Source organism: Delphinapterus leucas, unplaced genomic scaffold (genome assembly GCF_059928025.1).
Source record: "Delphinapterus leucas isolate spDelLeu-1000000601 "Yukka" unplaced genomic scaffold, BTC_Dleu_Yukka2 spDelLeu_asBTCV2_sq25, whole genome shotgun sequence".
Lineage (NCBI taxonomy): Eukaryota > Metazoa > Chordata > Mammalia > Artiodactyla > Monodontidae > Delphinapterus > Delphinapterus leucas.
Window position 1 is genome coordinate 17920706 of NW_028322234.1, and position 25382 is coordinate 17946087.

The 25382-nt window shown below is 59.8% G+C and overlaps 1 protein-coding gene across 1 annotated transcript; it reads right to left on the reverse strand.

Moving 5' to 3' along the window:
* Nucleotides 1-3421: 3421 nt before the first annotated feature.
* On the reverse strand, nucleotides 3422-5250 carry LINGO3 (leucine rich repeat and Ig domain containing 3). The gene has a single exon (XM_030764497.2). It carries the CDS (start codon nucleotides 5231-5233, stop codon nucleotides 3455-3457), a length of 1779 nt encoding a protein of 592 aa, XP_030620357.1. The 5' UTR covers nucleotides 5234-5250; the 3' UTR covers nucleotides 3422-3454.
* Nucleotides 5251-25382: the final 20132 nt, after the last annotated feature.

Here is a 25382-nt window from a genome sequence, read left to right on the forward strand (position 1 = left end):
GGGCTCTCTGCATCCCTGGCATCGCCCTGAGCAAGGGCTCGGGATGCCAGATCTTCCCGAATTTCTCATGACTTCGCATTTCTGAGAAAAATGCCTCAGTTTTTTTGTGGCACGCAGGGTTACAGTCCCCAGAGATGTCCATCTCCAGAACCTGTGAATATGCTATGTGGCACGGCAGGGGGAAGTGAAGGTTGCTGATTAGATGAGGATGGGGGTGACCCTGGATTCCCAGGGGGCCCAGCGTCATCCCAGAGTCATTATAAGAGGGAGGCGGGAGGGTCAGAGGCAGAGAGAGACGGGAGATGCTGCACTGCGGGCTCTGAGGATGCAGGTGGGGCCGCGAGCCAGGGATGCGGCACCTCTAGAAGCTGGAAAAGGCGGGAACCGATGCTGCCCTGGAGCCTCGGGAAGGACCAGCTGCCAATCCATTTTAGACTTCTGAGCCCCAGAGCTGTCAAATAATAAATCTCAGTTGTTGTAAGCCACCAAGTTTTGTTACAGCGGCCCTAGGAAGCTCAAACAGTTCCCTGCATAAAAGAGGACCATAATCCTCCAGTTTATAGATGAGCACACTGCACAGAGAGGGGCAGCGACTTCCCCCAAGCCACACAGCACTGAGGCCACAGACACCCCTCTGCGGGGCCCCGCCTTGGGTTTCTAGCCACCAACGGGGCGGGTCCCCCTTCAGCTGCCCTTGGCCAGGGGAAGCCCCAGGGGAAGAAGCTGCCAGCTCCAGAGGCGCAGGAGGGAGGGAGGGAGTCTGCACCTCATTTCTCCTTTCCTCCCTGCTGCTGGCTTCGCCCCTGGGCCAAGCTCAGGGCAAGAGTTCCCCTGGACAGCCCAGTGCCACTTGTCCCTCTCAGCACCCTGCTTCTCCCTAGCTGGGGACTTGACTCTCCCTTTGCCCACCTGTAAAATGGGGTCATAACAGGACCCAGCTCACGGGGGAGTGAACGCAGGCAGCACAGGGAACAGCGCTGGGAACAGCACGGGCACTCCTGAAGTGTGACCTCTAACCTTATCCACAAATGCCCTATGACTCAGGGTCAGCTCTGGTGCTGAAGCCAGGCCTCTCCCTCAGGGACCCCCAGCAGCCCCTACTTTCTGCCCCCATGCTTCCCATGAGAATTTTAAAAAACCCTGAAGTTTGTTATTAAATTGGTTTCATTTTTATTGGATTCCAACCAAATACAGCCAGGTAGGGGTGGGGGGCAGGGGCTAAGGATCTTGGTTGATGTTGGGACAGGGGGCGGGCAGAGGGGGCTGGGAGATCTCAATATGCTGACATTCTGTAAGTCCTAACACTGCTGAGAACATACTCCCTCCTGTCTTGATGATGTTAAAGGCACTTGGATGTCGTTTTGAGGGGCCCTCGGTGTTGTCGTGGCAACCAAGGTCAGGAGGATGCTAAGGGAACAAAACTAGTCCATTCTATTCGACTCTGTGTAGGGCTGCTGGACACCCCATTCGGCCCTCACTCACTTCCTGCCATGAATGGGGTTGGGTGGGGTCCCCACCCTGGCTGGCTGTGGTCAGCAGCCTGCCACACAGCCCTGTTGGCCCATGTGCACGCTGTGGAAGAGGGATCAGGGCCTCCCGATGCTTCCAGCCCAGGGAGAATGGCCAGTGTCCCCTTCCACCTTCTGGCTGAATCCTTTGTGCAAAACTTCCAGGAGGGACAGCTTTCTCTCTGGCTCATCTCAGAAAGATCTTGAGGGATCCAGAATCCAAGTCAATCACCAAGCTTGTCCACGGGCCTGGCCTCTACGTATGTAGCAATAGGTTTGACCGTCAGACCCATTTTATAGACGTGGACACCAATGGTCCAGGTGGTCCTCGGTTGCCAACAAAGATTACACAGCTGCGAGGGCACAGAGCTTGCTTTGAACCTTCTTACAAGGTCCTTGAGAATACTGTCTAACCTCCCTTCTGGCCAGGGCCTGGCCACACAAAATTTGCTGTGCCCCTTCCCCCAAGTGATGCCCTAACTGTTATCTGGCCGAGGTAGAGAGTCGGGGCAAGGACCAGGCTGGGCGAGGCAGGGTCATGTATGGTCCCTGTCTGGTATCTGAATACTTCTGCAAAACCTCAGCTCCTGCTTGCATACCCCCAGTGACTGGGAACTCAGTATCTGTAGAGCAACAGGGCAGTGACCTTAGGGAAGCTCTTCTTTCACCTGAGCTACAGTCTTCCTGTGACCCTCTCTACTCTTTGGCCCAAGATCTGCCCCAACATTGCAGAGACCAAGGTGCTTCTGTCACCTTCTCCCAACGACCCAGGTCCAGGCCTCCCTGTAGCTTGAACCTTTGTTCTGGCCTTCCTCCCCGTCGCTGCCCCTTGCATGCCCATAACAGGGACCCTGAGAACCGTCCACGCTCTGGTCTCCTTCCCGAGGTGAGCAATGGGCCACGGGGCTGGGCAGGGGTGCTGCAGACTCGGGATTGAAGGTCACTCCAACTGGTCTGCTGGAGAGAGACACCTGGAAGCCATGCTCCTGGGCCAGGGGCCAGGACGGCTGTCCCTCCTGGGCGGTGAGGGCAAGGAAGCAGGTAGCAGCTGTGAGGGATTGTGGGAGGAACCAGGGCAATGGCTTCTCCTAGCGGGCAGCCCACCCTGCTTGGCCAACAGGTCCTGGCGGGTGGGAGTCTGGGTGCAGGGGCATCTGGGCCAGCGGGTCAGGGACCATCCTGCGTGCTGGACCACCTCAGGGTGAGCCTGACCTCCTCAGCGAGACTGTAGCGCAGCCTCTGAGATCTGCCCCAAGATGGCCAGCTGAGCGGGAGTTGGGTGTGAGCTGAATGGGTGTGAGCTGAAATGTGTCCTAAGTGTGAGCTGCCTGGCCCAGGTGTGCGCTGGTCTCTCCCCAGAGCCCTGCGTGCCCTTGGTGAGCTCTGGAGCTTGGGACACCTGCTCAGTGTCAGCTGGGTGTGAGGTGTGTGTGTTCCACTCTGGAGCCGTGCGTCTGGTTTTATGTTCCGGGTGTGCGTGTGTGCTCTGGTGTAGGGACGGGGGCGGTGTGTGTGTGTGTGTGTGTGTGTGTGTGTGTGCAGGTGTGAACAGTGAGGGCTTTCACATGCCCCTGGTGACCAGGTGTAGACCATCTCCACCAGGTGTGAGCTGTTTATGCCCAGGACCCTGGGCCTCTGAGCACCCCCCGCCCCCTGCCCAGCTCAGCGACCACACGAGGGGCAGGAAGACAGCGTGAAACCCTAAGAAAACGCTTGAGAAACTCTGCAAAAGATGCATCCTGATGAAAAAACAGTCTTGTGGTTGGGTCTCTACAAAAAAAGGGGAAGTTCTGCCAGGAGCCGGCTTGCGGCCGCCCCCTACGGGAAATGCATAGGTGGTAGTCAGATGGGCCAGCCACGGGCTGGCGTGGATTTGGGCGGAGACGGAGACGCGGCCTCTGGCGCAGGCGCGGCGGCGGGGGCCGCGGGAGGTGGGTCGGGGCCTCTCAGATCATCTTCATGTTGAACTTGCGGGCGCCCCCCTGGCCGGCAGCCGCGGCGGGCCCGTCCACCTTGCGGAAAGAGTACTCCACCGAGAAGTTGTTCTTGTGCTGCCCGCGGCCGCGGCTCCACACGAAGAGCAGCAGGAAGCAGAAGAGGACGACGCCCAGGAAGGTGATGCAGCCCATGGCGGTAGACACCAGGATGGTGGTGAGGTCCAGAGGAAAGCGCGCGGCCGCCTGCGTGTCGTTGCGGCCCTCGCCCGGGGTCCGGTTGGCGGCTGGCTCGGGCTGCACGCTCAGCGTGGCGAAGTAGGTGTCGTTGCCCCCCGCGTTGCTGGCCACGCACGTGTAGGTGCCGCTGTCCCCTGGCCGCGCGTCCCGGATCTGAAGCGTGCCGCCCGGCAGCACGCGCGCCCGGCCAGCGCTGGCGGCGGTCACCGCGCGGTGGCGCGGCGTCACCCAGGCCACGGTGGGCGCCGGCTCGCCCTCGGCGCGGCACTGGAAGCGCACGTCGTCGCCCGCGGCCGCCGTGACATGCTGCAGCCGCCGCTCGCGGATCTTGGGCTTGCGGCACACGAAGTACTCGAAGAGCACCGAGTCCGGCAGGTTGCGCAGCGCGTCGCCGCGGACCTCGGCTGGGGTGGCGCAGGCCGGCAGGCGGCCGTCGAAATTGAGGGTCTTGCGGCGCTGCACGATCCAGAGCAGGCGACAGTCGCAGGCCAGCGGGTTCCCGTCCACGCGCAGCGTCTCCAGCGTGTTGACCGAGTGGAAGGTGCTCTCCTCCAGCGTGGACAGCAGGTTGTTAGAGAGGTTGAGCAGGCGGATCTGCCGCAGCCCCAGGAAGGCCTGCGGCTCCACCACGGCCAGCAGGGCCCCGGCCAGGTGCAGCTCACGCAGGCGCACCAGGTCGCGGAAGGACCCTCGCGGCACCGTGCTGATGGGGTTGTGCGAGAGATTGAGGCAGGTGAGGTGGGCCTGGTGGCGCAGGGCGGCGGCCGGCACGGCAGTGATGTTGGTGTGCGTGACGGACAGCGAGGTCAGGTTGAGCCCCCTCAGGCTACCGGCGGCCACCTCCTCCAGCAGGGGCCAGTTGTCGATCTCCAGGTGCAGCAGGCCCGGGAGCCGCTGGAAGTTCTGGTCCTCCAGGGCGGCGATGGCCAGGTGCCGCAGCCGCAGGGCGCCCAGGCCCCGCAGGTGGCCCAGCGACTCGCCCGACAGCGCCGTCAGGTTGCAGCGCTCCAGGGTCAGCTCCTCAAGCGCTAGCAGCCCCGCGAAGGCCCGGCGCGAGATGAACACCAGGTCGTTGTCGCCCATCTCCAGCCGGCGGAGGCTGCGCAGGTCCTGGAAGGTGTAGTCCAGGAGGATGACCAGCTTGTTCTCGCTCAGGTCCAGCAGCGTGAGGTTGTCCAGGTGCGTGAAGACGCCGGGCGGGATGAGCTTCAGCAGGTTGCCGCGGAGGCGCAGCTCTCGCAAGCGCGGCAGGTTGGCGAAGGCGCCGGGCTCCACGTGCGCGATCACGTTCTCGCTCAGGTCCAGCTCCTCCAGCATTGGCAGGGCGGCCAGGTCACCCGGGTTCAGGCAGCGGATGCGGTTGCGGCTGAGCTCTAGCAGGCGCGTCTCGGCCGGGATGCCGTCGGGCACCGCGGTCAGCCGGCGCCGGGGACAGGCTACTGCGTGCATCTGCACTGTACACTCGCAGCGGGCCGGGCAGCCCCCAGCGGGGGGCGGGGCCGCGGGCAGGAGCAGGAACTGCAGGCTCAGGACACACAGCCAGCAGGTCATGGTGCGGAGCCTGGGCCTAGGGCCGCGCCACCATCCTCGTGGGCACCTGAGGGCGGGGGCAGCGTTAGCACCCGTATCCCGCCATCCCGCCATCCCTCCACCCCGGCCCGTCCCACCCCATCCTAGTAGCTAGCTCAGGAAGCGATTATCCACCGTGGGACCCGGGATCCCCCTCTGGGGTGTCTACCCAAGGGCTGGGTAGGGAAGCAGTGTGGATGGATGATCAGGGTCCATGGAGGGGGTGACTTCAGACCAGGACAGGTGACATTTGAGCTGAGACCCTGGGCTGGGTTGAACTGTGTTCCCCCAAAAGAAACGTTCAAGTCCTAACCCTGGTACGTGGGAAGGGGGCCTCGTTTGGAAATAGGGTCTTTGCAGATGTGAGTTGAGACGAGGTTATATTGGATTAGGGTGGCCCTGAATCCAATGACTGATGTCCTTATAATAAGAGGGAAGTTTGGACTCACACATAGATGCACACAGAGGGCAAAAGGCCGCGTGAAGATGGAGACAGAGGTTGGAGGGATGCGTCTACAAGCCAAGGATGGCGGGGGCCCCCAGAAGTTGAGAGGGGCAGGGAGGACCCTCCCTTGGAGACTTCAGAGGGAGCATGGCCTGAGACCCCCGGATTTCAGACTTCTGGCGTCCAGAACTGGGAGAGCATAGATTTCTGTTGTTTTCAGCCACTCAGTCTGTGGTACTTAGTGTTTGGCAACAGGAAGCTAATACAGACCCAAAGAATGACCAGGAAAGGGCCCATGGGTGTTGCAGAAAGAGGGTTCCAAGCTGGGGGAAGAGCCAGTGCAAAGGTCCTGAGGCTGAAGGAGTGGCTGGTGAGGCTAGGAGTACAATGAATGGGGGTGGGGAGTGGGAGATGCACTGGAGGGTTCAGGGAGGCTGGATGATGTGGCTGGGGAGGCCCAGAGGGACAGATGCCAACACGCCTGGGCCTTTGCACCTGCGCCTTCCGAGTTGCTCCATCTCTCCTGGCAGCCAGCTGGCCCTCCACCCCCTGTCCCCGCACTCTGCTGGGCTGCAGCCCGGATCCCGGGGCCAAGGTGGGTGGGGGTGGGGAGGCCATAGGCAGATGGCAGCCTGAGGGTGCTGCTCCGTTGGCCAGGCACCTATTTTCAGCATCTTAGCAGCTGAAGCCCCCAGGCATCCCCTGACTCCCCCTGACACATGCTTGCTGCCTGTTTCCTCACTGTTCCCACAGGCCCGGCTCAGCAAAGACCCAGGCTGTAGATTCTCATCTGCTAAACAGCGGTGAGGCCAGCTCCGGCCTTCCTGGGCCCTTTTGGGAATTTTAGGTGAGCATTAACACACACAGAGCCCCGAGTAGCTTAATGCCAGAGGTGAACCATACGTCACTGGGGGGGAGAGTTTGTATTTTGCAGGTGTCATCAATTTAAGATGAGGTCATACTGGAGCAGGGTGGGCCCTGATCCAATGACTGGTGTCCTTATAAAAGGGGAAATTTTGATGCAGACACTCAGGGAAGATGGCCACGTGATAACAAAGGCAGAGACTGGAGTGATGCATCTATAAGCCAAGGGACACCAAAGATTGCCGGTAACCATCAGAACCTGGAAAAAGCAGGGAAGGATCCACGCCTAGAATCTCTGGAGGAAGTACAGCCCTGCTGACACCTTGATTTTGAACGTCTGGCGTCCAGAACAGAGAGAATAACTTTCTGTTGTTTTAAGCCACCATGTTTGTGGTATTTCACTGTGGCAGCTACAAGACCTGACGGAATATCCATGGATCCGTAAGAAAAACTCACACATGGGAGCAGGGTGCAGCTGCAGAGTCATTTGGAACAGCAAAAACTGGGACTAACCTAGATATCTATCAGTAGGGGATCAGGTAAATAAATTGTGGTCCGTGCCTGCTGTGGAACACAGGGAGACTTGTATGTACCAGTGAAGAAAGACAGTGATGTAGTTATATGGGGGGGGGGGTGAATAAAAATCCCAAAACTAACCTAAGTGTCCATCAATACGGGATTAGTTAAATAAACTGTGGTCTGTGCCTGCTGTGGAATCAAGGAGATCTGTGTGTACTCAGTAGAAAAAGAGAGCTGAGATCTAGTTATATGGAGGACAAATGGAACTAACCTTAGCACCCATCAATAGGGGATCAAATAAGCCAAAATCTATGGTTATTGTGGAACGCTGGGAGATTCAAATGTACCCACAAGGAAAGCTGGCTGAGGTGTAGTTCCACAGGAGGCCAGGGGGAATCAAGGTTGCCAAACAATCACAGACAGCACAATCATGGCAAAATAAAACCAAACACCAAACTCAGTTCTTGATTTGGGTGGGCACATAAACACAGGCGCAGGTGCCCCTGAAACACCTGGGAATTCACGCATCGTTCGGGACAGCACTGTGAGTGGCGGGAAGGGAGTTGCCGTAGTGGAGAGTGTGGTCACATCATGAGGAAACCGAGGCGCCCCTGGCCTCCAGGAGGTCACAGGTCTTAGCTCCCTGTCCCCGGCTGGGGAACCTAGCAGGGAGGCAGAGGGAGGGAGTGAGAGGCATCTGGTTGTGCCTTCCCACTGCAACTGTCCTTAATCCCGACCTGGGCATTGCAGGGAACATAATCCTTCCCTGAGGCAAACTCCTTTCCCAGGCTCTTTTTCTAGGTCATTCTCTCCAGTGTAGTTGCCCTGGAGAGCATGTGGAGAGGCCGTGTCCCAGGAGGGGACATGACAGTCAGAATTGATGGTTCCCTGTTCAGCTGTCTCTTTTCTAGGTTAAAGGGGCTCTGAGGTCACTCCCAGGTCGCCATCCCAGCCCAGGACGCTCCCTGTGGTCAAGGGATAACTGTCCCCCAGCTGGGGATGGGGCACAGCTCATCAGCAGTCTGCTTTGGAGGAGCAAGGCCCTCCCTGGCTCTGCCCCAAGAAGGAAATGGTTGGTATTGTTCAGCCCCCCAAACAGACTCCTTGTGGGGTCACAGCTGCCTGCATTGTGCCTTCTGCAGGAGAGAATTTCACGCGCCCAGCCCCTCCTTGCCTTCCCCTCCTCCCTCTCTCCCCCTCACTCTTGCTCTCTCTGCTCCAGCCCCACAGGCCTCCTCGCTGTTTCTCCAACATGCCTGCTATGGTCCTGCCCCAGGGCCTTTGCACGGGCTGTGCAAGACCCAGACCACTGTCCCTTCATGGCTCTCTCCCTGACTTTATTTGGGTCTCGCCCCCAGTGTCACTTCCCTGGTGACTCTCTGCACTAAACTACCCCTCCCCTCCCCCCAGGCTCTCTGAAATGCACCTTAAACCCTGTTCAAAGCTGGTCTTTCTTCCTGGACTGGAAACATCATCTTCATCATTATCATCATCTTCATCAAAATGGCAAACTCTGGGGGCTTCCCTGGTGGCGCAGTGGTTGAGAGTCCGCCTGCCGATGCAGGGGACGTGGGTTCGTGCCCCCGTCCGGGAAGATCCCACATGCCGCGGAGCGGCTGGGCCCGTGAGCCACGGCCGCTGGGCCTGCGCGTCCGGAGCCTGTGCTCCGCAATGGGAGAGGCCACAACAGTGAGAGGCCTGCGTACCGCAAAAAAAAAAAAAAAAAAAGGCAAACTCTGCTATAGGCTCTGCTCTGGGCCAGCCCTGGGCTAAGGCTCTACCTGGATCGGCCCATTTAATTCCCACAACAACCTCACAGGGGTGGGTCACGCCCACTTTACAGGTGGGAACACTGAGGCTCAAAGCAACATAAGTCACCCGCTCAGGTTCACACTACACGTCAGAGGTGGCAGGGGATAGTCTCGGAGTGAGGTGGGGTGGTGCTACACCCTGTAACACTCGCTAATCTTTTTTTTTTTTTTTTTTAACAGAGGCAGGAGAGGGTCCTGGCAGTTCATTCAGCTAGAATTCAAAATACGGCTCTGTTTTTGCTGGACCTGTTTTCATCGTCACCTGCAGAGATCCTGTAACACTGGTCTCCTCTCATTCGTTGATTCCGTCCATCAGTCAGTCAACAAACATCTACTGTGCCAGGCATTTTCCACGTGCTGAGGACACACAGTGCGTGAGACAAAGGGGTCAGCTTTCTTGGAGCCCACAGATAATAAAAGAGGTAAGTAAATACACTCTCTCCCACCTTAGGTGGCCATAAGTGGAGAGAAATAAATCCAGGAAAAGGGCGAAGGGGGTGTTGAGGGGATTGCAATGATCTAATTTGCCAAGAAAGGGACATTCATACAAAGACTTAGGGAGGGAGAAAGGGAGCCGAGCGGGGCGGGGTGGGGGGGCAGGCAGCAGGACTGGGCCATTCAGCCACGGAGTCCGGGGTCAGGCGCTGCAGAGAGAGGAAGGTGGACTTTTTACAAACTTAAATTTTTTTTTTAAGTTGGAAAGAATTTAAAAAGAAATAGTTGTCACAGAACAGTATCAGGAAGGAAGTACTTAAGTGACAAGAGGCCAGCACGGCCAGGGCACAGCCACTGTGACACAGTCGCAGAAAGGCCGGCAGACACCTCGGTTCTGACGCGCTGTGTGACCTCTAATGAAAAGTGCGCCCTCTCTGAACTTCACCTGTCAAAGGGAGCAAGTCCCGGGACGCCCTCGGAGCACTCGCGCTGTAACTGCTCCTGGGATGAGAGGATAGCTGGTCCTTGGCGCCCAGCGGGGGCTGCTCCAGCTGTGACCCAGTTTGTGAGCTATAACCTCTCCCCCCAGCATGGGCCTGTCATCTCTGTGTGGGGTGCGTGGACTCGCAGCTGGGCTGGAGCTTGTGATGCCTCCCCCTCCACTGTGAAAAGGTCTGGTCTGGGCGAGGGAGCAGCGGGGACTTGACTCTGTCTCTAGCAACCCTGTTCATTCACTTACCTCGACGTTGGCTGGACTGGGAAGCGGGAGAGCTCGCGGGAGGGTGGTCTCGGTGGAGGGCTGGGTGCCCTGAGCAAGTGAGTCACCCTTTCTGGGCCTGTTTCCTCGCGTGGAGGCCTGGGCCTTGAGGTGGGGTTAGAAGGCCAGGATCCCAGGTCCTGATTAGGGTGGGGGTCTGGATTCCAGTCCTGCTTTTGCTGCTAAGTTTTTAGGGCATCGGGTCCATTTCCTGAAAGGTGGTGAGAAGGCCAGCCGGCTGTGAATGGTGGTGGGAAGGGCAGGCGGGGGGTGGGAGGGACAGGTCTGGCAAAGGCCACTCAGTGGGGCCATGCTGGGTGGTAAAATGAGGCCATGTGGACAGGTCCATGTTGATTCTACACCTTCTCTGCCCCTTCCCTCCTCCTTGAGGCAGGGGCCTTGGGGGAGGTGACACCCACAGGGCGGTCAAGGTCACCACCTGCCCTCCAGACACTCCTTTTACCCCCAGGGACCTGCCACCCTGTCCGCCCAGGACTAAATACCATCTGTTCACTGATGACTCCTGACCCTGTGTCTCTCCTGAGCTCCAGCCCTGGGGACCAGCCACAACCCTGACATCACCCGGAGGCCCCGCAGTGTCCCGACGTCACCCGTCCCCTGGCAGCTCCTCATTCACACCCCCGGCCAATCCATCACCAGGTGCTGTCAGCTCCACCTCCAAATATGTCCCAGATCCACCGTGCTCTGCATCTCTGCCATCGCCAGGCCACCACCAACCCACTCCAAACCCTCTTCCTGTCAGCATGGGCTCCAGCTCACCCCCCACCGTTCAACAGACACCCTGCTTTTTTCAGGACTCAGCATCCCCACCTTCAGAATGCACTGGGGCTGTGTGAGGTCCCTCAGCATTGCTGACTTTCGGGGCTGGATCATTCTCTGTGGGAGGCCATCCTGGGCACTGGGGGGTGTGGAGCAGCATCCTTGACCCCCACCCCATCGACGCCAGGAGCCCCCCAGTCGTGACAACCACAGACGTTCCCAGACATCGCCCACGTCCCCTGGGGGGCGGGATCACCCGAGTGAGACCCGCTGTCGGTCGTAGAGGATGCTGGGCACAGAGCAGGCATCCAGTGGCTGCCCCAGGAGGAGACAGGCTGATTATCAGCCTGTGTTATAGATGGGGAAGAAGAGGCCCAGAGAGGGGAAGTGACTTGCCCAGGGCCACACAGCAGGTGAGAAGCAGATGTAAGACTTGAATCCAGGACTCCACACCCTGTCTTCCCACGGTTCTCCCAGGGTCGGGGCGGTGGGAGCCCATCCTCGTGGGACCCTGACTTCCGCCAGCTCTGCAGACCCAGGAGCCTGCCCTGTGCCAGCCGGGCAGAACTGTGAGGCCCCGGGGCTGCCCTTGGCAGAGCGAGGCTCCCTCCCCCCACGCCATGGTCAGCGAGCACACAGCTTGTGGCCAAGGGTGGAGGAGGCCCTGGGGGCCAGCCTGGCCCTTCCTGGGCTCCGGGTGCAGCCGTGTTGGGGCTGAGTCTCCACGTGACTGTTGATGTGGGAAAAACTCCTCGCCACGTGGACTGAGCCCTGTTCATGCAGAGCGTGCTGCAGACCAGACCCCCTGGACACCCAGGGCCACCCCCCCTCATTTTCCACACAGAGGAGCCAGAGCCTCGGGGCTGGTGGCCGAGAACCTTCCCATCTCTTCTCCCCAGCGAGGGGCAAATCCCACCGGGGCAGGGCTGCCCTGGCCACACTCCAGGACTCCCTCTCTCTCTCTGAACCCCCAGTGGGCCAAGCGTGGGTGCTGGGGGCTCAGCAGCACCGGGGCCTTCCTCGGGGCATTTTTTTCCCATTTCAAGTGGCCAGTGTTTGTTTTTTTAGTACTTTCACATATATGTGCAGCCATCACCTCTAATTCCAGAACATTCCATCACCCGCAGAAGAAGCCCCGTCCCCATGAGCACTCACCCCCTACCCCCTGCCCCAGCCCCTGACAACCTACTCTCTGTGTCTGTGGATCAGCCTGTTCTGGACGTTTCCCATCCATGGAATCACACCCTGTGTGTCCTTCTGTGTCTGGCTTCTCTCACTGAGCATCGTGTCGGGTGGGCAAACAGGCAAGACGTGCAAACACATCCATGAAGTAGATCGTTTGGGAAAAGTGGGGGTCTGTTATCTGGTCTGATGCTTTGTCCAGCATGGCCGGGAAGGCCTGTCTGAGCTGAGTCATGAACGGCGGGCAGGAGTGAGCAGGTGGAAGGCCGGGAAATGGTGTTCCGGGTGGAGGCATCCACCGGGGCAAAGGCCCTGGGGTGGGAATAGGCTGGTGCTCGGAAGACAGAAAGGGGGGTTGCGGCTGGAGGCTCAGGGTGCGTCTGAGTTTGGATCTGGGGGGTCGGGGTTGGCAAGGGTGGAACCACGCAGGGCTCTGAACCCACAGCGAGGTGTTGGGACTTGATTCTGAGAGTGCGGGGGAGTCATGGGGGGATCTGGGGCAGGAGCAGGACGTGTCTGAGCTGGAGTCTGAAGATGTGTCTGGCTGTGTGTGTTCTGGCCCTGTCACCCCACATCATCTGAGGCTGGAAACTTGTGTCTCCTGCCTGGACAGCACTGTCCCAAGGGCGGGGACCACATCAGTCCTCTTTCTACCCCCCATCACCAACATGCACAGAGCTGGGTGCTCAGAGGGCCCAAGAATATCCAACGAGGGGCTTCCCTGGTGGCGCAGTGGTTGGGAGTCCGCCTGCCGATGCGGGGGACACGGGTTCGTGCCCCGGTCCGGGAAGATCCCACATGCCGTGGAGCGGCTGGGCCCGTGAGCCATGGCCGCTGAGCCTGCGCGTCCGGAGCCTGTGCTCCACAACGGGAGAGGCCACAACAGTGAGAGGCCACGTACCGCAAAAAAAAAAAAAATCCAACGAATGAAGCAGAGAATCAGCGAAATCCCGTGCCAGGACGAGCTCTTCGGGGTCCCCGTCGGAGGCCGCCCCCAACCGCCCTGGAAGAGACTTTTAAGGCCCCAACCGCCCTGGAAGAGACTTTTAAGGCCCTGAGCCGCAGCTTCCTCTTCTGCAAAAGGGACTCATGTGACTAACAGCCGCCTCCCGGGGCTGACGGAGTGGCAGGTGAGAAGTCAGAGAGAAGATACTTTATAACCTGGGCACCTTCAGAAAAGTCTCCACTGGGTGCCGGCTGGGGTCGGGCGCCCCGAGTCCTAGGCCTTGTTCTGCTCTCGGCCAAGTCCTCACCTCATCTGTTCATTCATTTATTCATTCATTCAACAAGCACTGAATGGGCACCTTCTGTGTGCCGGGCGCTGCTCTTTGAGGGAAACAGCAACATGGACTGAATCCCTGCCACTCATCCACGGGTGATAAACAGGAGGAGTAAAACAGAGGCCACGTGTGGACAGGGCTACGGAGAGAAAACGGGGCAGGTGGCGGTCTGTGGTCGGCAGAACAACGCCCCATCCAAAGATGCCCGTGCACGACCTGATCCCTGGAACCTGCGAGTGTTACTTTATGTGGCAAAGGGGGATGAAATTAAGGATGCTGAACAGTTCACCCTGAGACGGGGAGGACCCTGGATTCCCCGGGGAGCCCACTGTCATCCCAGGGTCCTTATAAGAGGGAGGCGGGAGGGTCAGAGGCAGAGAGAGACGGGAGATGCTGCGCTGCTGGCTGTGAGGATGCAGGAGGGGCCGCGAGCCAGGGATGCGGCGCCTCTGGAAGCTGGAAAAGGCGGGAACCGATGCTCCCCTGGAGCCTCCGGAAGGACCAGCCCTGCCCACACCTAGATTCAGCCCCGTGAGACCCCAGTCGGACTCCTGACCCCCAGGACTGTCAGAGAATCAATGTGTGTGGTTTCAGCACTAGGTTTGTGGTGATTTGTGGTAGCAACCTCAGGAGACTCATGCAGGGTCTTTGCAGATTTGAAGAGGAGGTGGGTGGAGGCCTCCCCAGAGCTGTGCGCTTGCTCTGCGGGCTGGAAGGTGGAGGGGGCCGAGCTCCCCGCAGGGTCTGCCATAAGCCTCAACTGCAGTGCAGGGACCTACCCCGGGGGAGGAGCCCGAAATCTGTCCGTCCAGGCAGGACCTGGGAAATGGAGACCCCTCCTCCCCTTCGCCCCAAGCTGTCCTTTACCCAAATTTACCAGGAAGTTCTTAAGCCGAGGGGGCTGGGGTTGCCAGGGCCCCTCCCCTGGAGCAGAGGCAGCCCAGCCCCAGGGGTCCTGGCCAGGTAGCTAGCTTCCTCCTTCCCTCCTGGCCAGGGTCCCTCCCCCTCCCATCCCTTCTATCTTGAGCCAGCTTTTGCCCCCGAAAAGCCACATGGGACTCATCCTCCCGACCCCTCTCAGGCTAGGGGATGCTGAACACGCCCTTGAGCAAGGCTGAGCCAGGCCCCTCCTGCAGGCAGCAGCTGAACCCACCAGGAGGGCAGGGGCGGGGGGAGTAGATGGTTGCAGCCAGCCCCTCTGTCCCCGGGGCCACAACTGGGGCCAGAAGGAGCAAGGGCAGTGCGGCTGGCAGGTCCTCAAAGCGTTCCCTATTCCAGCGGCTAGACCGACTTGGGAGGTGGGGCCCAGCCACAAGCAGCGCCCGGCCCTCTGAGGCCTGCTTTTGGGAACGCACTGCCGACCCCTCAGGATTGGTGCATCCTTTGGCCTAGATCCGGGTTCTCCCGGGACTTTGATCCATGACAATTCATTAAGCCCTAATTAGCCTCCAGCTGCCTTTAGTCCCTGTTAAACCTTCGGGGGCTGGAGGACTCCCGACCCACTTTCCTTGCCAGCCTGTGCAGGAGGGCTGTGGACCGCCCTCTGCAGGTGAGGCCTCTAGATCTGGAACCACGTTTTGAATGCCCACTGTATAGCACACTAGCCCAGCCAAGCCCTGAGTGGGGAGAATAACGAAACCCACTTGGAGAAAAGGAGACTGAGGGTGAGAGTGGTCCCCAGCTCTCCTGGCAGCACTCAGCTTGAGAGTCAACATTTGAACCCGGGTCTGATGCCAGCTCCCTTCCACTGAATCCCAGAGCCCTACTGGAGGGTGGATGGACGGCCCTCTTAAGAGGCCCAGGATTGACATGGGGTGGTGGGCGGCTCGCCTGGGCCCACCCAGGACAAGCTTTGCTTGGAGAGTTCTCCAAGAGGCTCCCTACCTGGTGACTAGGTGGTGACTCAGGGGAGCCCAAGAATGACAGCACTGTGGGAAGAGAAATCAAGTTGATGCCTAAGACCTGCTTTGTAATTCCCACTCAGCAAGGCACCTTCGGATCCCAGGCATCATGCGGGGGTGGCTAGGAGCAGCCACCTCCATTCTACAGATGATCACACTGAGGCCGGGCAGGTGCAAGGCAGAGCTGCTGGGGTACCAGTGAGGATGGTCCTGGCTGCCCCATGGTCTCAGAGCATCTATCTCATAGCAGCCCCATGCCGGGGGTGCAACGCACCTCCATTTGTTACACCCCGTGTTGATGTCCATCTCAAAACTGGAGCTCAGGGAGGGGCTGTCCTTTGCCGGAAGTCACCAGCTGGGACGGGGAACAGAGAAGCAGGCCGAGGACAGCTGGCTTTAGCCCTACTGAGCCCTCGTCCCATGGTTGGGCGTCCCCTTCCCATCTCCCCACGCCATCCAGGTAGAGCGGAGGAGCTGCATCTGCAGGGGAAGCCTATGGGGTGGGCCCACGGGGTCTTCCAGCTCAGATCCTGTCTCAGATGGCTGCCACTCCAGCTCAGTGGGGAATGGGCAAGGCAGTATACCCACAGCCCGACGGCCCCAGACCTCTCCCCGCTTGCCTGCACCTGGTTTCACCAGTCTCATCCACAGAGACCCTGTGTCCTCCACCTCTGGGCATTCACACGCCATAGCCTTCCCAGCCTCCACACCTCCTCCAGGGAGCCCTCCTGGGTTGCTCCAGGTTTCAGAGCCCTGCTGTGCCTAAAAGTTCCCCCATCGAGCCCCAGATGGTCCCTCTGCTGCTGCCATACTGCAGCAGACACCCCCTCCCCATGCCCCCACCAGCAACCATCTCTGTACAAACATGGATTCACCAGGCACTGCTTGTTAAAAATGCAGGTTCTGGGGCACAAACCCCAGAAGTTCTGATTCCTCAGAACTGGGGGGCTGGGGTGCCTGTGTTGTCAGTGCCTGGGGCGCGTGTTGAAAAAACCAGTCATAAGGCAGTCTCAAAAATAAGGACCGAGTCCTTTCCTGCACCCAGATCAGGCAAGGCATAAGGTGCTGTCCCCCCCCGCAACTTGTTGAATGGGGCTCAGTGGCCTCCCAGGCCTGGCCCCAGAGGCCCTGGGGGGCACCCATGCCCAACCTCACGGGATGGAGAGAAGCTCCCCCGGCCCCATCCTTGCTCCTTGCTGCTGCTTGGACACAGGCCCTCAGTGCAGGGGGCTCGGCTCTGTGCTCCCAAATCCCTCCCACCCGGCTGAGCTGTCCCCAGCCCCAGGGATGCAGCAGGTCCTGGTGTGGACCCCAAACGCTTCCTTCTCCTTCCTGGCAGCTCGGCACCCCCTAGGCTGGACCAGACCCCGTTGGAGGGGAGGGCAGGAAGGCTTGGGGCTGACGCTACCATCCCGACCATCGTCCACCCTCAGACCCAGCCAGTCCCCCTTCCTTCCCCTCATGGAAGGGGGCGCATCCCCCCAGGCGTACCCACTGCCCCAGAGAGAAGCCTATCTGCCTCCCTGCTCCTCGGCGCCCCAGCGGAGGAACAGGGGGACCCCAGCACGGGGAGTGGCCCCTCAAAGTTTCCAGGGGGAGCGCTGGGGGCCTGGCGAGGAGCAATGAGCCCGGGAGGGGCGCTCAGTGAGAGTGGTCCCCGGGCGAGGGTGGGGGCTCGGGGGGGCGGGCTGCGGAGGGCAGGCGCAGCGGGGTCTCGGGGTCCGGCGCGGCCACTCACCTGGGCGGCTCCGCCGCGGACAGGGCGCAGGCTGCGGCGCGGGGGCCGCCCGGAGCCGACAAGAGCAGCCGCCACCTCCCGGGTCCACCGTGCGCGCCGCCGCCGGCGCGTGCCCGCCGCCGCCCTCCACGGCGCGCGGTGCGGGGGCGCGTGGGACTGCGCCCGGACGTGCGCGCGGCCCGTCGGCTGGGGTGCGCGGTGACCCGACCGCAGGCAGGTGTGCGGGGCTGCGGGGCGCGAGGACACGTGCGCGCAGGTGCCGGGACTTGGCGCCAGGGCGGCGGGCGGGGGAAGGGCAGGTCGTCCAGGACCCGGGAGCGCCTGCAGCTCGGTGCGCACCCGAGGCGGTGGCGCGAGTGAGGGCCACCCCTGTGGCCATGGCTTTGGTGGGCCTGCAGAGGCTGCGGTGCAGGGAACACAGGGCTCCCCATCTGTGACCCTCTGGGATCTGGCCTCTCCTCGCTGACCCCACTCCAGGCCTCCGCCACCCGGCACCTGGATACCTGCCCCAGCCTCTTCCGATCCGGCCAGCGCTCCAGGCCCATTCCTCACGTGGGCCCCGGAGGATGCTTAACCACTGGCCTCTAGAACCAACTACGGCTCCCTGTTGCCCTCAGATTCATGGCTAAACTCGGTGTGTGTTTCTGGATCTTCCCTACCCATGCCTTCCTCCCGCCGGCCGCCTCACTCCTTCCCAGTGAGGCCCCCTTGCCCCTTTTCAAACATGCCAGGCTCCTGCCAGTCTCAGCGCCTTGGCCTTCGCTGTTCCCTCTGCCTGGAATGCCTTCCCCTGCATCCTTTGTTGGCCAGTTTGTAATCGCTTATTTATGCTGCAGCTCAATGCTGTGCTCAATGGATGTTTGTGGAAAGAATGACCCTTTTACTTTTACTGTGGTGGTTTGGGGAGCCGTGGGCACCCCCAAGCTTGGGAACCTCAAGTTAGGAGGGAGGCCTGCCTCATCTGATGAAAGGCGTCTTGTTGGAGCAGATGTCCTAGAATCACTAAAAGTTGGGGTGAAGTGTCCCTACCCTGACTCCCAGGTTGGGATATTGTGCAAGCCAGGGCAGAAATGGAATCAGGAGTGGAGTGTCCTGACCCCCCCCAGGACAGAGCCTCCCAGCATCGGCCCTGTTTAGGGAGCTCACGCTGTGGAGTCCAGGGTGAGAGGCAGGACATTACTGCAGCGTGGGAGGTGCAGGGGCAGAGGACGGGGTGGGGGCATCCTCCCCCCCCTTCACCGTCATGCTAATACACGATTAATTAGCGAGATTACTGAGCACTTACTATATGCTGGGCTCCGTTCCAAACACGGGCCCTCTTGTGGTTGCTGCAGGGTCATGATTACAGGTGGACACTTATTATTCCCATTTCACAGATCAGCAAGTCGAGGCTCAGAGATACCATTTGTCCCAAGAGAGGGGCTCAAGGTGGGCCTGGCTGCCCAGGGGGCTAGGCGTGTAACCTCTCATGATCCCACCCCCACCAGCCTTCCCTGCCCGCTGCGCCCTCCCAGCTGCTTCCATGGTGGCCTGGCATCAGCTCAGCCAACTGTGATTCGAGCAGGCTCCATTCCCAGACTGTCGTGTTGGCCGGAGGCCTGGAAACCGCATCCCAGGAGACCGTAGGCCAGGTCCCCATGGGACAAGGGGGCAGATCCCTTTCCTGGCCAACAGAGTTCCAGGAGGAGGACGTGGGCTCCCCTCCCTTGTGGTTCCCCATCCCCACGGACAGCCCAGTGCCCGCATAGAGGAGTCACTGCTGCAGAGGCTGTGTGACCTCAGGGCAGTCGCTTCCCAGCTCTGAGCTTCTGTCTCCCTCTGTAAAATGAGGCTCTGATACCTGCCACCCAGGGCTCTAGGAAAGCAAGCACTTTCCTACTGTGTGCCAGTAGGTCTGTGTACCAGGTCAAGCGCCGGGCCAGAGGGAGGAGACGTGGCCGGGGGGGAGGGCTCGCCGTGGGCCTGGGGGAGCAGATTTGTGACATTATCACAAAAGGTGGTGGCGGAAAACTCAGCAGATGATACCCGGTACCCAACCTAGGCTGGGGGTCAGAGACGCTTTTCCAAGGAGAGGGTGCTTGAGATGAGTCCTGCAGGGAGAAAGGGGTAACCAATGCGGTGGTCAGGGTTCGAACCTACTTCCTGCCTGTGGAACTGTGGGAGACTCCCCTGCAGCCTCAGTTTCCACATCTGTAAAATGGGGACCCAAACAGTACCTGTCTTCTAGGGCTGCAGAGACCCCACTCAATGATGGAGGGGGACGTCACTGTCCTCAGTGTCCACAGGGGGACACCAGGGCGCTCAGTGGCTCTGCCCAGCTTGCATTCATTGCTCCGGAAGGAAGCCTGGCTGAAGGGCAGGATGAGGTCTCGGACACTGCCCGCCTCAGGACCTTTGAACAGCTGTCCCCTCTGCCTGCAGTGCCTTCCCCCAGCCATCAGCCTGGCTCACCCCTTCCTGACTCATGGCTCCACCCTTTGCCTCCTTCTGTCCCCTCTCTGCCTCCTCGGCACTCTCTCCAGTTAAGACACTGTGTAATTTACTGATTCGTCCTGTTTATCGTGGGCCCCGCCTTCTTCTCGCCGCAGCTCCAGCAGACACAGAGTAGGCGTCCAGTAAGGACTGGCTGAATGAACCAATAGTCCAGTGACGTTGAGGGCCGTAGGTTCTGGCCCCGGAGGTGGAGGTTCTGGGGGTCTGAGTAGGGAAGCATCTACGGCTGCGTGAAACCACTGTCTTGTCTTCTCTCTGTCCATGGTCAGCATCAACCTGCTCTCTGTGCCAAGAGGGAGCCCAGGAGCACATAGTAGGTCCTCAGCAACCGGCTAGAAGGTACACATCGTCATTGCTGTTCTGTTGCATTTAGCAAGGGGAGGGAGGTGGGCTCAGCTTCTGGGTGGCCTCTCCCGGCCCAGCATCCCCAGTGGGATGCCGCCGTGGGGGCTGAGGGGGACATGGGAAGGGGATGCGTCCAGGGATCCCAGCCTCCCAGGTGGTGGGGCAGCAGTACCTGGTCGCCAAGGTTACGACCCCCTGTGATGGGGATGTTGCCGTGGAGACAGACCCCCTGGGAGGAGAGGGTGGCTCCAGATGGGGGAGCTGTGGCAGGGGCAGGGGGCCTGGAGGTGGCTGCCAGCCAGGGGGCTTCCGTAACCCCCGTGTGTCCCTCTGGGTGGGAGTGTCGCAGGGCCATGGCTCTCCCCGTTCTGCGTCCTCATGCCTGGGAAAGCCAGCAGGAACCCTTAGGTGGCAGTAACTATTTCTAAAATTAAAAGCTCTTCTCTCCTTCGTTCTCTGGTGAGATGTGCAGGACTGGCGGTCGGGGCCAGGGGAGGGAGGGGTCACATGGCCTGGGAGCCTCAGGTGTGGCTTCAGACAAGCGGCTTTCCCTCTGTAACGGGAGCAGAGTCCTGGATTTCTGGCAGGCCAGAGAGCAGAGGGATTGAGGCCTTGGGCTCCAGGCCCCTGGGGCTGTGCCGGGTCCCCTCAGGGTGACCTTGACTAATGACCTAACCTCTCTGAGCCCCAGGAACCTCGTGTGTAATGTGGGAATCATAGCAACCAGTCCCTCAAGGTTGTTGGGAGGATGACACAGGACTGTATGATTCACAAGTCTGTTTGCCCCATCCACGGTAAACAGCCTTGAGTGGTTGGTTAGCTGATGTTATTTACTGAGTCAGCATTTTCCCGGGCTGTGCATGGGGATGCTGGTCCCCAAATGCGACTCCCGCCACAAAAAGGGGCCCAAAGCCAGACTGTAAGGCAAACATCACAGGACAAGCTCTGAGGGCCCCAGAGGGTGGGAGAGGCCTGCCGGCAAAGGGCCTGGTGTGGGCAAAGCCCGCAGGGCTGCCCAGACGTGGCGTTGGGGCCTCTGCAGCCATTCTGTGTGGTCAAGTGGGGGCCTCGAACTGACACTGGCCTCTCGTGCAAGGCAGGCCCTAGTCGGCAAGTCCCAGGGTCCCAAGTAAGTGCAGCTATGACATGGTCATGGGTTTTTTTCTCCTTTATTCTGTCGATGTGGTGAATCACATAGATGGATTTTCCAGTGTTAAACCAACATTGCAGTCCTGGCCATGACCACCTGGTGGTCACGATGTGCAATCCTTTGGATCCAATCTGGTGATGTTTGGTGAGGGGTCCTTGCATCTGTATTCGTGAGGGATATTGGTCTGTGGTTTTCTTTTTCTGCAATGTTTTTGACAGGTTTTGCTTACACTGCCCTCATATAACAGGGAATATTCCTTCCTCCTCTGGTGTCCAAGGTTGGATTGGTGTTATTTGTCCCTTAAAAGCTTCGGGATAAGTTCTGAAGTAGAGTTGTCAGTACTTGCTGACGGATGGGATGCATGGGGGTGGGGGGAGGGGGTCAAGGGTGACCCCAAGGTTTGGAGCCTGGGCAAGCGGGGGACTTGTGGGGATGGATCCTGGGATGAGGAAAGCTGGGGAGGTGGCAGGCGGAAGGGGGAGCATCAGCTTGGGGCACATTAATTTGGGGTTCCTCTAAGACACGCAGTGGGTGTGGATCTGGTGCTTTGGGGGAGACGGGCGGGGGGGGGGCGGCGCAGAGGTGGGGAAAGAGAACTCAGAAATTAGCGACAGGGTGGGGCCCAGAGGCATATCCGCCTGGATCCCAGGCTCCTGGTCAGCCCCCTCAGCCAGGAATGTTGTTTTCCCTCTGGGCTCTTCATTCCTGGGTGAGTCCTGACCCCTGCAGGCTCCAGTCAGCATGGATTGGGGACGGGACGGGGTGGGTCAAGGAGCGGACCTGGGCCCTGAACACAGGCAGAGAGCATGAAAAGACATGCGCTTTTCAGCGGAGGACATTTACTGCACATCAGAGCCAAGAAGCTCTCGGTCTGATGGAGTGGATGGGACGGGGTGGGAGGCACTATTCCTGCGGACAGTGAGGGCTTCGGGCTTGGAGCTGGGGAGGAAGCGAGAAACAGGAGGGCCAGACCCCCGGGGCGTCACAATCCAACAGCCCCAGGGATCCAAGACCCCTCCCCCCACCCACACCATTTGCAAAGTCAACAAAAGCTTCTTCCTTTTACATCTACGTCCACGTCTGAGTCCAGGCGGAACTGGATTCCTCTCCTGCCTCACTGGCCAGCCATGGGGGGCTGCAGGGCTCTGCGGCATCACTGGTGCTCCAGGGTGGAGATGAGGGCTCCCCAGGTCTGTGGGTGGCAGGACCAGACCTGGTCGTGAGAACGGGGGAAGCTGTTCCCTCCCAGCTCCTGGGGCCAGGTGGGCAGGCGGTCCCTTCCCCTGTTTGCTTCCCACCCACCTAGCTTTGGGCCTGTTTCTCACCCACGAGACAGCTTTCAGAGCACAGGAGGGATGTGGGGGGCAGCCCGCCCCCTGAGTTAGGATCCCGGCTGTGTGACCCAGTACACGTTGCTCAGCCTCTCTGGGCCTTAGCGTCCTCATCTGTGGATGGGGATAAGGAAAGGGTTTGGGGTAGGGGGCTGAGTGAACCAGAAGGTGTACGTCAGCCCAGCCTGTTGCTAAAGCTGTTCTGGGGACAAGGCAGCTGTGGGGAGGGGCAGGGCTGACCGTCAGCAATGTCAAGATCCTGTCCACCTTCAGAAGACTCTGGAATCTGCCGTGGGGTGGGATCCTGGTCTGGGCTCAAGGTGGGGCCTGCCGGGGCCTCTGGCGACGTCTCCCGGAGCGGGGCCTTGGCAGACAGCACCTGGAAGCTGTGGGCTGTGGTGACCGTGGGCACGTGGAGCAGGACCGGGCCCCCCCCGTCCGATGGCTGCAGCCCCCGCCCGGTGTTCCAAGGCCCGCGCTGACGGTGGGCAGGGAGCTGAAAGGGTGGGAACTGGGCAGGGGTCAGCGGGGAGCCTCCGGACAGCATGGTGGGCTGGCTGGCGGGCTGGCCGGCCGGGGATGCCAGGGATTTATACGGGGGCCAGGGGGCAGAGGGGGTGGGATCAGTGTCACCGGCTCATTTCTCCCTCTTCCTTCTCTAGTCTCCGCCTCTGTGTCTGCCTTTCCTAGTCTCCCTCAGTCTTGCCCTGCGTCTCCCTATCTGCCTCTGGCCTTCTCTTTCTTAGGCTCCTTGTAAAATATTAAAATTTCAATATAACACTCTGTAAAATATTAAATTTCTCATGAAATATTAAAATGTTAAGGATAGGCTAACATCCCCCTTTCATCACCATCTTCAATCCTGGGTCAGCAGGATCTTTCTAGATCCTTCTCAATATATTTAAAAGCATAGAAACATAAGATCTTCTTAATAAGGATCATCTTAAAGAAATGGTGTTACACCACGCACATGCTACACTTGTATGTCAGCAAGTCTCAGTGACCTGTCACTGCCCCCAACGTAGGGGCATAAAAATTTATTATTCCTCATGATTCTGTGGGTTGGCAGCAAAGTTCCTCTGCTGGGCTCAGTGTTACCTGGGCTAACTCAGGAGGCCTCAGACACACGGCCACCTCTGGGCAGTGTTCCGAGAGGACAAAGGTAGGAGCCACAGGGCTCCTTGGCAAACTAAGCTCTGAATGCCCCGTCACTCCTGCCGTATTCTTACCATTAAACCAAGCCCCCAGATTCCAAGGGGTGGAGAAACAGACTCCCCCTCCTGCGAGGGAAGCTGCAGGGAATTAGTGGCTGCACAAAGAGATGTATCTATCTCTCTGTGAAAAGTTGCTTTGTATTGATATTTGGCCAGAGGAACCTGAGTTTCTCCAGCAGATCCCCCAGTGATGGGCAGCTAGGTTATTTACGGTCTTTTACGAACGAGGTCATAGTGACTCTGTAGGGTGGATACGGTTCAGTGGAACAAGCTCATCTTACCCCCCTTCCTGGGGAGTTCTGCCTGAGCCCCCAGGAGGTCAGGGTCTCCCTCTCTTGGGCCCCTGGAGCATCTTGTTCTCAGCCTCAGACTTGAACACAAAGATCTGTGCTCTTAACCAACTCCCCGTCCAACAGCAGCCCAGTGCCCGGCCACAGAGTGGATACCGGATGACTTTTTCTGAGCTTAAGAGAGAAGGAATGGGACCTCTGAGAGGTTGGGACACTTACCCTCAGCCACACAGCAAGTGGTAGAAGGAGATTGGGGCCCCAGACTTTGTGGTCACAGGGAACTTTTGCGCTCATTGGCTGGGAGGTGAGGGGTGGGTGGAGAGCGGTCTGAAGTCTTTGAGGGCTGTAATGATGGAGCAGAGAGGTTGCTTTCTGTGCAACCAAAGCTGGGAGCTGGAAAGCCAGGTGTCCTTGTCCATCTGTCCTGGCCCCTGGCTGCCCCGGGGCTCTAACGAGGTCTGATTAGCCTCCAGCCCTCACTGCTCCCTCACCCCACCCCACCCTGGGGTCCGGACCCCTGGGCCTTCTGACCCCAAGATCTGGGTCTCAGCCTTTGTGTCTCAGCCTCAGATACGGCAGGCTGGGTGTGTGGAGAGAACAGAGGCACTGGTGCCCAGGTTCTTGGTCCCTCCACCGTGTGTCCCCGCCTGCCGGAGTCGCAGTCCCTCGGCTGTCGAATGGGCACGGGAATTGCCCCCCAAGGGCAGGACGCGTCGGGTTGGATGTTGGCAGTTTGCGTGGGCCCAAGTTCTCTGCCACAGGCTTCCCCGGGGCTGTGACCCCAGCTGGCCCAGGCCCCCCCACTGCCCAGCTGCTGGGGCTCAGGCCTCTGATGAGGGAGCTAGATGAGGCAGGGCCGCCAGCTGGCAGGGAAGTGGGCCGGGAGGGATGAGCACACGGGGCTTGGCTACGCGGCCCCACGGCTAATCCCCGGCAGCAGGGCCACAGCAGAGCTCAGATCCCCGCGATAAGCCAGCTGCTTTCAGTTTATCTGGTGGCAACGACGGACAGGTAGCGTGGGGGCCATCCAGCCGGGTCCCCTTGTGCGGTGGGTTCCTGTGTGTCGCCAGCCGTTGGTGGAGGGGCCCTGGTCTACAGTTCCCGCCAGGACAACTCCCACTCACTCCTGGCGCCGCTCGTCCTCACATGCCCAGCACTCCTACAAATAGCAGACACATGCCTGCTCTCAGCAGACGGTGCCATGGAGGTAGGGTCCTAACGAGGACACTGGGTTTAGGAAATGGGGCCAGGAGAAAGCCCTGCTTCCTGAGGGCGGGCATGGGGACATTCAGGATCATGGCCCACGGAGTCGCCAGCTGAGGAGCAGGGGTGGGCTCGTCCTCTGAGCTGAGGCGGGAAGCAGGTTGGGCTAGGAGGTCGTGGGACCGGGCGGACAGCAAGGCTCCATCCAGTTTGTTCTTTGTGAGGTCACGGCTGTGCGGGGATGTGACACAGAAGGACCCGGCTTTGGGGGACCGCTTGGGCCGGCATACAGAGGCACTGAAGTGACAGGGCCTGCCGCTGAGAAGGCTGGCTGGGGGGTCTGCATGGGCTGTGGCCCCAGGGGGGCTCTGCAAAGGCTCCGGCCTCCAGGTC

Bases quoted from the DNA above. Each gene is read 5' to 3' on its own strand.
- LINGO3 (XM_030764497.2), bottom strand. From the start codon at position 5,233: ATGACCTGCTGGCTGTGTGTCCTGAGCCTGCAGTTCCTGCTCCTGCCC.